General features: G+C 40.0%; 1 protein-coding gene across 2 annotated transcripts in view; it reads left to right on the top strand.

The window, feature by feature from the left end:
- The first annotated feature begins 5,379 nt into the window (after positions 1-5,379).
- The window catches only part of NCKAP1 (NCK associated protein 1), a 68,737-nt gene continuing 61,348 nt past the window's right edge, over positions 5,380-12,768 (top strand). For both annotated transcript variants that reach the window (XM_064515049.1, XM_064515048.1), the window contains exon 1: positions 5,380-5,678. In XM_064515049.1, the coding sequence (XP_064371119.1) occupies positions 5,571-5,678 (108 nt within the window). In that variant the 5' untranslated portion in view covers positions 5,380-5,570. The remainder of the gene's footprint in view (positions 5,679-12,768) is intronic.

Below are 12,768 nucleotides of genomic sequence, written 5' to 3'. Positions count from 1 at the left end.
TCTTTCTGTTTAGCCTTCACCTGGAATGAACCATTCCCCAAGCTTATAGTTAAGATACATAACAATTCCAGATCAAAATAGCTCATTACTGATATAAGCTTTAACCCATTTCAGATACCCAGTATTCTCAAAGCTTATTGGCTTCTTTCATCCTGAATCCTCGCTATAATTCTAGGTTTATCCCAGGAACCTCTAATAATGGAGGACCTAACAGCAATTTACATGGCTGTTCTCAGTACAAGGCCAAAACACAGTCAGGTCCCCTTCTGAACCCTGGGTCTAGTCTTTTGTCAATAACTGTCAGCCTGAACCCTAATCCAGTCCTTGTCCTAGTCAAACAACTCCTTTCAGATCCAGCTATTTATATTTAGGGATCTAGTCCTTTGAGCCTAAATGTCCCACAGAAACAGAGCGTATCTTCACCACTGCACAGATCGACTAAAAGCTTCCAGGGAGCAGCTATTAATGTGACTGTCTTCAGTGGCTCCAGCAGAGTTTACTAACTCCATTCCCTGAAAGCTTCAGACACATTCTTCATGCTGTTAGTTCGTACATAACCAATTTTCTTCCTGCTGTCACACACTTCTATAGCCACCAGGCTGGCATTTGACTTGCCAGTTAGGTATTACTGGTTAGTCATGGACTTGGGACAAACTGAAAAGCTAGCTATCAAACACTGATAGCAACTTGCTTCTCTGCCGATTAAGGCTCATTTGCATACTGTAGGACTAGAAGCTATGGAGCAGGCTCATCACTCGTCTTTCCAGTAGGAGTGGAAATGCTCACATCTTCTCAAACTGGCAGCTGATATTTCCTGAAATTCTGTAGTGCATGAGAGGATAGCTGTATAGCATTTGGCATCTGTTTCAAACCAGCTTTATACATCTCTTTCATGTCCTCCACACCCAATGTTCATACTCTTTTCTTCAAAGTTCAAAGGCCAAGCATTTCTGAGCAACTGCCACATGTCATACACAACTTCAGCTAGAGGGACTTACTGAGACAGTACTTACTGAACACGTTGCTGTGAGAATAAATTAAAATAATGTCCAAATAGTTGTAAAGGGAGGAAAATAGGGGACATAGGAAATTACAGACATGTTAGCTTTATGCCAGATTAAATAATGAAAAAGTTAAATTGGGACTCATCGAGAAAATTATAGATTGAAATGTAATAAAGCTTTATCAGCATGGTTTAGTGAGTCTTTTGAACCTGTTGCCTTTTTGGACAGGATTAAAAGTCTACTTGATAAAGGCAGCTTTGCTTGTTCAATGCTGTTTATTATTTTTATAAATGACCTAAACAATGGTGTAGACTTTTTATGGTAAAGTTTTCAGCTTGTGTGCTTTTAGATCCAAGATTAGCAATATAACAAATACTTTATGTGTTATTAACATAAATACCATGGCATGACCTAAATAGCTGGGATTATAATGATGACGGTTTAAAAATTCTCGTCAGTTCAAACAACAGCTTGGCTTTGTGTTTTGAATTGTTTCTATTTGAAAATTCTGAACAAAATGAGTCTGTGTAAGAGTCACTTCTTGGGCTTTGTTGGCCAAATTTGCAGAAGCCAGGTGGTGGACTCATGGAGAGTGCAGCTCCTCATGGCTGCCATTGTGCTGTGGTTATGATGTTTGAATGGCTCCCCAAACTGGGAAAAGTTAAACCAAGAACAAAGTCCAGACTAGAAATATAGTGTATATATAGAAATATTTATATAGAAATTTGTTTGTTTATTTAGTATTTATAAAGGCAAAGATTATGATAGTAGTAAAGATCTAGTTGATGATACCATCTACTCTGCAGTCATGAATTTTCTTTGAAAGTAGCAGTGCTAGAAAAGTATGCATACAATTTACATGCTTTGCCAAACACCAAATGAAGTTGGTACATCTGGAACTTCTTGGCTTATGGTGGCTCTTCAGAAGTTTCTTAAACAAAGTTTTCATTGTTATTTAAAAGCCTCATAGTGAATAGCAGTATTAAACCCTCAACTGAACTGAAAGTTGCGTTTGAAAGGATCAGAGCTGAGCCCAAAACAAATCCAAAGTGTTGAATGTTGACACTTACCCATAGCTCGTACTTTTGGATTAAATATAATAACCTGTTTGAATATTAATCATTTATAAAACATCAAGCAAATAGGTGTTGTGTGTTTTAAAAATAATAGTTAGCCTTATTCTTCCCTTCACTACATTTTAATTTCACCACACCTGTAAAAGCTATGCTGTTACTGACAAAGCTTGTATTTCCACTTTATTGTTTTGCTTACTGCTAGACTGGTGAACCCAAACTGAACAATGCAGACATATTTTAATAATCCAATATGCAATAAAACTTCCTGCTGAAAACCTAATGCATATTACAGCAGTTTTGAAATAAAGTTCCAGCAAAAGTAGTATGACAACATGGGCTTAACCCTGCTTCCATTAAAAACAATGACAAAATTGGCTTTTCACTGCTTGACTATATACATTTACATGAACTAAGTTTGATCTCAGTGGCATCTGCTTTCTATAATTGTGATTTTTCCACTCACTTAGTACAAAGGTTTCCACACTGTTTTTGCTGCACTTTCTATGAAACATAACTTTTTAGCTATATCCTATCTTCCCTAGGAGATGTGCACATTTTCTCCTTCTAATAAGCAGTCAAGCGTTTAGAAGAAAGAGTCAAACATGCATGCTTTATCATTCCAAACTCACCACTGGTCCTGACATGCAGCTCAGCAACATGCTGCCAGTTATGTGACCAGCAGCATGTTGTGTTTGTGTGGGCAGTAACATCGTCTGTCACTGAGTTTTGAACTTCCCTTTCACACCTTCCTCTGAGTTGAGGTGCGATACGCCTTCTTTTCCTACTCAAGTCTTGGCACCTCACTGATACCTTTTGCTGAAAAACCTTCATTTTCTGGAGGGTGGTGAGGCACAGCCTGTACTTGAAAACATCTGGTCTACTTTGTCAGGCTTCACTTAATTTAGAGATTATTTATCCAGTTAGAGATTATTTTTCATTGTAACATATCTGCTTGAATAGATTTTAGTAGAAAAGTGTTAAAAATCTATGACTAACCATGTTATAGTGATAAATTCAGATAATATTCTATTTAATATTAGGCCTGTATAGCTGCAAGGTAATAAAGAATTGATTGTAAATATCAGAGGTTCATATTTACTGATATTGATCTTTTCCTTGGTCTGATATTTAATATGTTTTCAAGAAATGCAGCTAACTCAGCATCATTTGCATTAATAATTATAGCAACCAGAGGTGCTTCTTACAATAGGATCTTGTAAATAGCCCCATAAGTAGTGTGGGAGTTTAAAAACAGGATGCTTTGCCATTATTACAGAGGCAAGAGTCAGTCATTTTTCCATTCTGTGCCTTGACTTGCAGCCTCTCCAATGCAGAAAGTGACTGTGATTGCTTTCGAATTGAAAGACAGCAAGGGACTGCCAGTAGTTGCAGAGAGCTTGAAACTGCTCCAGTGAGCTCTGTAAGTGCCACCCTTACCACAGAGGCTTAAAACCAAGTGACCTTGACCCCAATGTAACCCGTAGTAGTAGTAGTAGTAAAACCATAGTAGTTTTACTACTAATTTCAAGGTTAGAGAGACTGGAATATTAGATCATAAGTGATAAAATGTGACACACAAAAACTCGCACTGAACTCTGTCACCATTAAGATCATTCCACTTGCTTGGCTGTATATAAATAGCATATTTTGTGGCTATTATTGTTTGAAACTTCCAGAAGACTGAATATGGCTCAGAAATAACTGAATACAGAATTGAAAATTGGTGGTTACTCGTTTTAGCTGTGGATGAGAAAAAGAATTTTTGCACTCAGCAATAGTATATTTTTGTCTCTATTTTGCAGTGGAACTACATAGGAAACATCTTTATTGCAACTAGAAATACTACATTCAATACTGGTTTAAAAATGAATTTTTAACAAAGAAAGATGCTTTGTGCAATAGGATTACTGTAAATATTTTTCATTTAATACTTTGAAATTACATAGCATTTTTTGCATTATAAATATAAAGACTGATTTGATCATTTCTAATGTTTTCCATAGACTCCGGTCATGAAAGGTCAGATCTAAACTAATTAATCTTTGCAACATTGTTGCTCGGTATGCTATAAAATGTTATTCCCAATTCTTGGACAAAAAGCTGAGGCAGAAGACTAACTGCTAAAGGCCAAAAAATGACTCAATAGCAGTCTTCAGATTAGAACTCTAAGTTCTTGCTTCCTGGTTTCATTCTGAATCATAAATTATCTTGTAGCTGCTAAAAAGAAGAAGGAGGTCAGTAACAATTTAATTACATTTAGGCTTCTCACATTCATTCCTGTTTTCTGTAATCTATTAGTTTAAAACTGTTGAAAGGCTGATTCTGATTTCTAATGTGAAAATACAAACTGAAAATTAAAATGGATGCAATAAAAAGCACAGATGGTGTCATTATAAAAAAATGAGATTAGAAGGTTAATTCTTAAGTGTATCTTCCATTAAGTAGACTAGGCTGACTTTCATATCAGCTGGTTATGCTGGCTGCTTAGCAGTAGCTCTGTCTCAGTAACAGGTAACGGTGATGTTTGGAAAAAAAGGATAGGTCTCATGGATGCCTGTTTTTGGGTATTGATGACATGGGAATCTCACTATTACTTAAAAATATATGCTTTTAAACTTTGTGGCTTCAAGAGAAAAAATGTGTGGGTGTGACTCATCTAATTGGTGAAATGGTATTTCTCTGCATTTGCTGTGCAGCACTCCAAAGCAATGGCCCAGAGAAATGAGAGCCTCAGAAATTTCAGCATGTTGCTAATTCTGAACATCTGGAGACCACTTTCCACGGATGTTCGTCCGGTTCTGTTTTGCCTCCAGGATGCCGTCTCAGGGGGGGCTGTGTGCTACCGACGGAGGTGCCCGCAGCAAGTGAGCGTCACTAGTGCGGATAATTGTGTCCATATACTCGACACAGTGCTTTTCTAGTCTTTCGTTCCCGATTTCATGCGATTAAGTGAAATTGGAAATTGAAAATTCATTTTGCATGATTAAGTCAGTTTTCATTACAAATTTAGAAGGAAAACTAACGTTCTCGATTGTTTTGAAGCACAGCTCAGAACGCTGACTGGAATACAACCCGACGACTGAGAAATTAAAAAGAAATACGAACAAGCCCCCTCGGAAAACCCAAACACCACTCTTTACGGAACCCAGTATTTCACAAGCGGAGAGTAGTCTCCGGCGCGGTGAGTCCCCGCCGCGCGGCGCTCCGAGCGGCCGCCGCCGGCGGGCGGAGAGCCCGGGCGGCCCCGCGTGGGGCAGCGCCGCCGGCGGCCGCGGGGGTGCGCCCGCGAGCCGCGTCACGTGGCGCTGCGCCGCCGCCGTCGCCACGCCCAGCGGGCCGCGAGCGGGCGGCGGGAGGGGAGGGGAGGCGGCGGCGGCGGCAGCGCGGGGACGGCGGCGGCGGCGGCGGCGCCGTGCGGGGCCGGGAGCGGGGCCGCGCAGCGCCGGAGGCGGCCGCAGCGGGGCCGGGGCCGGCTGGGGGGGGGCCCAGGATGTCGCGCGCAGTGCTGCAGCCGAGTCAGCAGAAGCTGGCGGAGAAGCTCACCATCCTGAACGACCGGGGCGTCGGCATGCTCACCCGGCTCTACAACATCAAGAAGGTGCGGGGGCCCCGCCGTGGGGGGGAGGGGGAGCGGGGCCGGGACCGGGCGCCATCCCGCCGCCGCCTCCGCCTCCGCCCGGGCCCTGGCGAGGCCGGCGCGAGGCCGGCGCCTCCCGGCCGACCGGCGGCTTATCCGGTCGCGGCGCGGCTCGCTGCGGCCTAGCCGCGGCGCCGGGGCTGCGCGCGGCCCGCGGGGGGCGGCGGGCTCGGCGGCGGCGCCTCACGGCGGCTCGGCCGCGGCCGCGGGACGGCGGCGGCGCGGCTACCTGGCGGCGGGGGCAGGCGCGGCGCGGCCCCGCGGGGCCTAGGCCCGGCGCGGCCGCCGCATCGCGCGCGACATGTCGGCGGCCCGCGGCCCCGCGGCTGGGGGCGCGGAGCGCGGCCGCCCGCCGCCCCCCGGAGGCGCCGCGGTGAGTCACGAGCGCGGCAGGCGGCTTTCCCACGCCGCCTGCGGAGCGCGGCGCTGCCGCAGGGAAGCGTTTCGGTTAAAATTAGTAAGTTTAATTTCAATAAGTTCGAGGCGCACGGTTGCTTAGCAGCTTCTCATTTGAATTGGAGCAGATGTTTTAAGCTGCCACTGGAGCCAAAGCTGCTCTGTGCCTTTTTAAAAAAATAAAGAGAAAATGCCGTTTGCGTAGGGTGAGATGCTTCAGAGATGCAGGAAGTTACAGATCTTATTATCGACGGGAAAACATGGTCATGTCCCCGCGTGTAGTTAATTTCTCCTCCGAAGGAAATCTTGCTTTCGTAAATTGAAGAATGTAGCTCATAGTCACCCTGTACCTCAGTCGCTTCATCTGTACTTTCTAGCTTATGTATTTTTTCTGATGTCTAATGCATCATTTGAATTTGTGGGCTTGTCTAGTTCCGTTCCAGGAGTGAATCTTGGTTACGATTTTATTGCTTTGTGTTAGACACGTTTATTTGTAAGAAAACTGTAGTTGTTACATTCAAAAAACAAGCACACCTTTGCAGGACGCGTGTCAAAATCTCTGTGCCATTGCATGCACTCGATTCTGCTCGCTTGGGCTATAGCAGCACTTCTTGTTTGAAACCTGTGAAGAGTCCAGGGGTTCAAAAGATCTAAAGTTGGTAAGCCTCAGCCTGCAAGGATACCTTGTGGAGTTGAGGTATCACTCTGACTTCTGAACCTAAATTTCTGGAGGAGGTGATCCCGCTTAACAGATTTGAGCGGAAGCATGTGTTTTGTCAAATTGTTTTTCTCATATGGGAGACTTCTACTCCAGAAGTAGTAAGGACTTGGTGTAGCCAAGTGCTGTATTGATTTTACTTAAGATGGTGTTTGTTTCCAGGAAAAAAATGATTGTAATGTTCAAAAGCGTGATTGCAGTATTTAGTGTTGATCCAAAGCAATACAAGTAGTTACTGTCAGAAATGGAAATAAGGTTCCTTTAGTTTGCAGTTTTGTATGTTGGAAACTTGCTTCAATATAATAATTGTAACAATATAAATATACTTTTAAAACAAAAGAGAAATTCTTTATTTGTAGGGAAAATGACATCAAAACCTTGAAGAAGCGATTTGTATTTGCAGTTGTTATGATTTTAGAGAGAGATGTGAGTTGAAAAACAGTCTGATTTAATTTTGCCTAAGCTAGGTTTTCTGTCAGCATAGCTGTGGGATTTTGGGGGGTGGGAGAGGGAGATGGGGGAGGTGACAGAGACTCAAGAAATTAAAGCTTTGTTTGACATGACTATGCCTTAAAAATCTTAAGTGTAGACAGTATCTTGATTACCAGCATCTTGGGCAGGGGACACTTGCTAATATTAAGAGGTTCAGTGCCTGCAGACACACTTCTGGCATATTTAGATGACAGCATCCTCAGCAGGACTGTCCATATGGTAGCTTCTGCCATTACTAGTAGTAGTGAAGCAATGCAAGCAGATAGGCTCTCAGTATGGGAGCATCATCACTAGAGGTAACACCACCTTTTCCTCCAACTGCCCTCGATAGGATTGGCTTAGATATTACCTATGGGTATAGGAGGCATGTCCGAGCAGCTTGATTGTTATGTGACATATAGCTTTGCAGATCTAGAGGTGACCCAGGTACAATTCAAATGGTTATTTTCTTAAGCTGCAGTAAATACTGCCTGACTGTGGTATCTAACTGTCTTCAGTGGAGAGCCCCAGAAATCTTGGGACTGATTACTGTATTTGACTGTAGAGCTCTCTTCAGAAATGCCTCAGACCAACTTCAGTTTAGCTGACTTCTTGGAACACTTTTTCTCTCTCCTTTTCTTTTCTTTTCTTTTCTTTTCTTTTCTTTTCTTTTCTTTTCTTTTCTTTTCTTTTCTTTTCTTTTCTTTTCTTTTCTTTTCTTTTCTTTTCTTTTCTTTTCTTTTCTTTTCATTCCTCCGCCCCCAATTAATTTTGGAATTGATTGTTGATTTGGAACAGCAGTTTGGAATTGCTGTTCTATAGCTTTCTCTATGGACAAAGATACCAAAACTCAAGTTACTAGAGATAACCAGATGTGGTATTGTGGTATTGCGGTTAAAGGAAATGGTTAAGATTTTTTTTATATAAGAGGAAGTGAGAGGTGAAGTATTCATAACTGTGTTACAGATTTCTGCAGATTAACGTTCTGCAGATTTACTTTCTAGGAAGTAGAGATTTTTAAAGAATGAAGAATTTTCTTAACTATTAAAAGTGCCACATGAGCATTCCTTACTTCCTAAGGAATTATAGAAGTTGTTTAAAGCAATTAGAAACCTGATATTTGTACTTCATCTTCCTATCTAAATTTCCATTTTGATGTCATAGAGCTGATAGCTGTTAACTGCTCATCATTTCCTGTTTGCTGACCTTTTGTGCTGTTGTTGTCTTCTGAAATAGTTTAAAGTTTGTTGTTCTAAAATAGAGCATCTGAGTGGTTGTTTTTTGCTTCTTCATGAGAGTGATACGGAGAGTATGAAAAGTAGTTACTAAGGTAATAGAGGATGATAAGACAAAATTAACATTTGACCTGCATGGAGTTGGGGTTTTTTATTTTTTATTTATTTATTTATTTATTTTGAAGAATGACTCTTTGCCTACTGCTTTCAGCTGTCTTTTTTTGCTGGGCTCAGTCTTAGTCCTGAATGTGGGTATGTTATTACTGTAGTTTCTTTCCTGTTTTGCTCCTTCTACTGTGAAGTATTTATCCTTAAATATCCAGGTTAACAATTGCATTATTGCATTTCCATGTAGCTCTTCTATTATACACCTACAACTGAAGCTCTGTAAATCAAATACAACACTTTTCTCATGCCATTCTTGCTCAGGCGAAATTTGAATTTTGTTGTTACCTGTCAGAGCAGACTGAGAAGGACTGTAAGCTTTACTTAAAGCTGCTAGTACTATTTAAAAAAAGTGTATTGTTCAAGAATGGTGGCAGAGAAATAATCTTTTCTGTGGGAATTTTCTTTTGTTTATAGAGCCTTTAGATACCAGGAAGTATTTGCTGTAAGAGATTGCTTGTTAAAATACCTGGAGTATAGATTTGGCTTATCTAGAGAGTATAATTTTGATGAGTGTCAGAGCAGTATTACTTTCAACAGAACTGTTAAGAGTATAAGTTAAAGTTTTTGATTATTTAGAGTATGTGTTCATAGATGATAAATATGTTTATTACTTAGCATTAATTACATTGATAACAATGCTGTTTTGTTGGTATCTAAAGTACAGCTTTTATGTTTGTGTGCAAAACTTTTTTCTTAAAATTTCATTAATAGAACAAATTCTTTTGACTCTCACAACTTGGATGATCACACAGTAGCTGAAAAATAAAAATCTTAATAAATTGAATTAGATATGAATTGCATAACTGAGCTGAAATCATAGGCAAAGAATAAAACAAATATTTGAAACCATTGTGAATTTAGTATGAAGTCATGATTTAGTCATTTAGGAGGTGATTAATTACCAGTTAGTATTCTCAAGATCTAATATTTAGTTGAGAGTGCTGGATTTTTACCTGTACTGAGGATGTTGCCTGTCAGCCATTGCAAGGTTTAATGAGTACTTTTTCTGTTTATTTCATCTTCTGCAGCAGTTACAAGTGCATATTCTTGTTGAAAGAGCAGCAGCAAACATATTGTGGGAACTGTATCAAGTCTTCAGTGATAAGATGATGAAAGCTTGACCAAATTAGCCAAGATGGAATAGAAATGAAATCCTGCTCTTCTAGCCTTTTATGCTGGATTGGTACAAAGAAGAATACTCTAAAAGGTCAAAAAATTGGACTAGAAAGCATTTCACAAAGTCTAAACGTTGCGGAGGACTTTGACTCAAAGTTCCCCTTTCATGTACCATAAACCAGCTCATAAGGGCTGCTGTTTTGCTTGGGCGCTGGTGTAGTTCCTCAGCGCAAAGTAATGGAGTTCTGGAAACTGCAGATGTCCATAGGAGAGATTTTAGGTGACTGGCAGAACATGCTGAAATTTCTGCTTGCCAGGGAAAATTTTGGAAGGGCATAGTATTAGATCACCCTTTTCACTCTGAGCTCTGTGTTGGAGCACAGACCTTTTGAGCTGAGAGGAAAAGCTCACAAATAGTCTCATTTAAATTGTAAGGTTGGTATTGGGAGGAACAACTAATGTTCTCAAATCATCAGGAAGTGTCCTAGGGTGGAGCAGTGTTGTTTTTACTGCCTGATAGATGTTAGCAGTTCTTAAAAAAAAATAAAATAAAAAATAAAAAATAAGATAACTTGATCTTGTAGAGAAATAGTGAGACTTTTGAATATATTAAAAAATCCAGTGATCTTTTCAAATATGCAGAGAGAAATCCAGATGGACTTATTCTTCTGCATCATGTACAGACACCTGTAAGCATCTTGCATTGTTTATTTGCTTACAAATATGGATAATGCCTGTTTTTCCCCTTTCTCCTTCACCTCCTCCAATTCCTGTTCATTTGCCCTGCCATGTGCTGACACAAAAGCACATCTGGTTTTGGCTTCAAGAGATTTTAAGATCTTATGCAGAGGAGATGCAGCTAAAAAGTCTAACACTTTACATTTAAGATACAAAATAGATATGACAATCCCATTTTCTGTTTTCTTTTATGAAAGTCTTTATATGTTACATTTAAGGAAACTAGCTCTTGTGGCAGTGAAATTCCTCTTCATTTTTCTTTGCATTTCAACTACCCTATATTTAATTAGCAGAACCAAGCACTTGTTTAAACAGATGCTATGAACACAAGTGGACGGTATGAATTTATCACATACAGGTAGTGTCAAATCAAGCATATTTCTTTTATCATTGAGGAAACAGAATCACTAATACGGTAAAACTTAGCAGATCCTTTGCATGTTGGCCTTAGTAAGGCTTCTGACATTACCTCGTCTGATTGTTTATGTGAACAATCTAAGGAAATATGGTTTAGGTGAAATTATAATAATGAAAGCAGATGGATAACCGTATTAGGGAATAGTTGTACAGATCTCATTGTGAGACTGCAGTTTAGCAGGATCTCATTGGGGTGTGTCTTAGCTCTGGTTCCCTTCAGTCTTTGCATTAACAATGTTGGTGATGAATACTGTGTGCTTACTACATTTGTAGATGATGAATATCTGGGAGGAGCTACAGAAATGTTGAACACAATTAGAATTAATTTTGAGCTTAACAAATTGGAGGTATGTTCTAACCAATTTTGGAGTTAGCTGAGCAAGTCTGACTGTAAGGTACTTTGTCCTTGTTGAAATGTAAAATACAGGATTAGGAGTAAAGAGATAGCAAGTCTGCAGAAAATAGAAGAGGTTATGGGACATGAAAGGGTAACTTTGAGTCAACTACATCCCATTGCAAAAATTTTAGATTTTAGAAATATATGAGATGGATAGTGTAAGAAAGGGAAGCAGTCCTTTTGTTCTGCATGGTGTGTGTCAAGAATCATTTGAAATATGTCTGATTCAATGTGCTCTTCGAGAAGGATGTGGACAAAATGGAGAAAGACCAGATCAGAACAGTGAGACTGGTCAGAGGTGTAAAAAATCTGGCCCATTAAAGAGTGAGAAGAAGATATGGATGTTAAAGTAAGTGAATATTGGGAGTGAAACAAGTTTTTAAAGGCTGTTATAGAGAAAAGGTATATAGCTTATCCAATTCAGTGTTACCAAAGAGAACGGGAAGTGATGGATTAAATTGCAGCAAGTAAAATTCAAGTTAATTCTTAGAACTTCCTAATGATAAGGATAGTTTAGCACTGGAAAAAACCCGTCTGAGAAGTTTTTTGAATATAGTTTATTGGAGACCTTAAGATTTGACAGGAGCAATGTTGGTACAGTAGATCTTGCTTTGGAGCAAGAAGGTAGACTAGACAATTTCTCGAGGTCCTTTCTAGCCTTTTTTCTTCTGATTTTGTGTGTTTACATTTTAATATCTTGGATATCCAGGTAGAGAGATACTAGGAATTAAAATACATACTTTGGGCTTCGGACATACTGATGAACAAATAATTGGGGGGGGGGGGGGGAGAGAGACATCTTGCTTAGCTCTAGGAAACTTTGGACTGACTTTTAACACGTGATTTCCATTGAATTAACATGAAAGTGCAGTATCTTTCAAACACTTCAACCTTTGTGTATGAAAAATAAAATAGCAGTTAAATTTACAACAATTGAGTCTTATTTTCAATAGAGCCAAGTCTTACAGAGACTGTCCAGAAATTAACTAGAGACTTCGAATCTGTATTACAGCTCAATCTGTATTGGATTGTGGGAACAAGACAGTTGTAATTGAATCTGTTAGCATAGTTTATATACACATAGTTTATATACAAAAGTATAGAATGGGTATACCTTTTGTACAAGCACCCATATATGTAATTGCAGACGCCATTATTGTAATTTACTTGGTCCAAGTAAAGTCTCTTGGTACTTGATCCTGGAGTAGGAAAGTTGTTAAATTTTAGCCGTAAGTAGTATTAAACTGTAATAATTTGCCCATGTGTGATAGACTGCTGTTTAGCCGCAGCTTGCATAGCTGTTAGAAGGACAAGGCTTCATTCACAAAGCTTTTCTGGGACAAGCCTGTTATTAAAAAACTTAGGCTTCCCCAAAACCTAAAATACAGCAAGACG

This window comes from Dromaius novaehollandiae, chromosome 7 (genome assembly GCF_036370855.1).
Source record: "Dromaius novaehollandiae isolate bDroNov1 chromosome 7, bDroNov1.hap1, whole genome shotgun sequence".
NCBI lineage: Eukaryota > Metazoa > Chordata > Aves > Casuariiformes > Dromaiidae > Dromaius > Dromaius novaehollandiae.
Note: the sequence above shows the minus strand (reverse complement) of the source record. Positions and strands in the feature narration are given on the sequence as shown.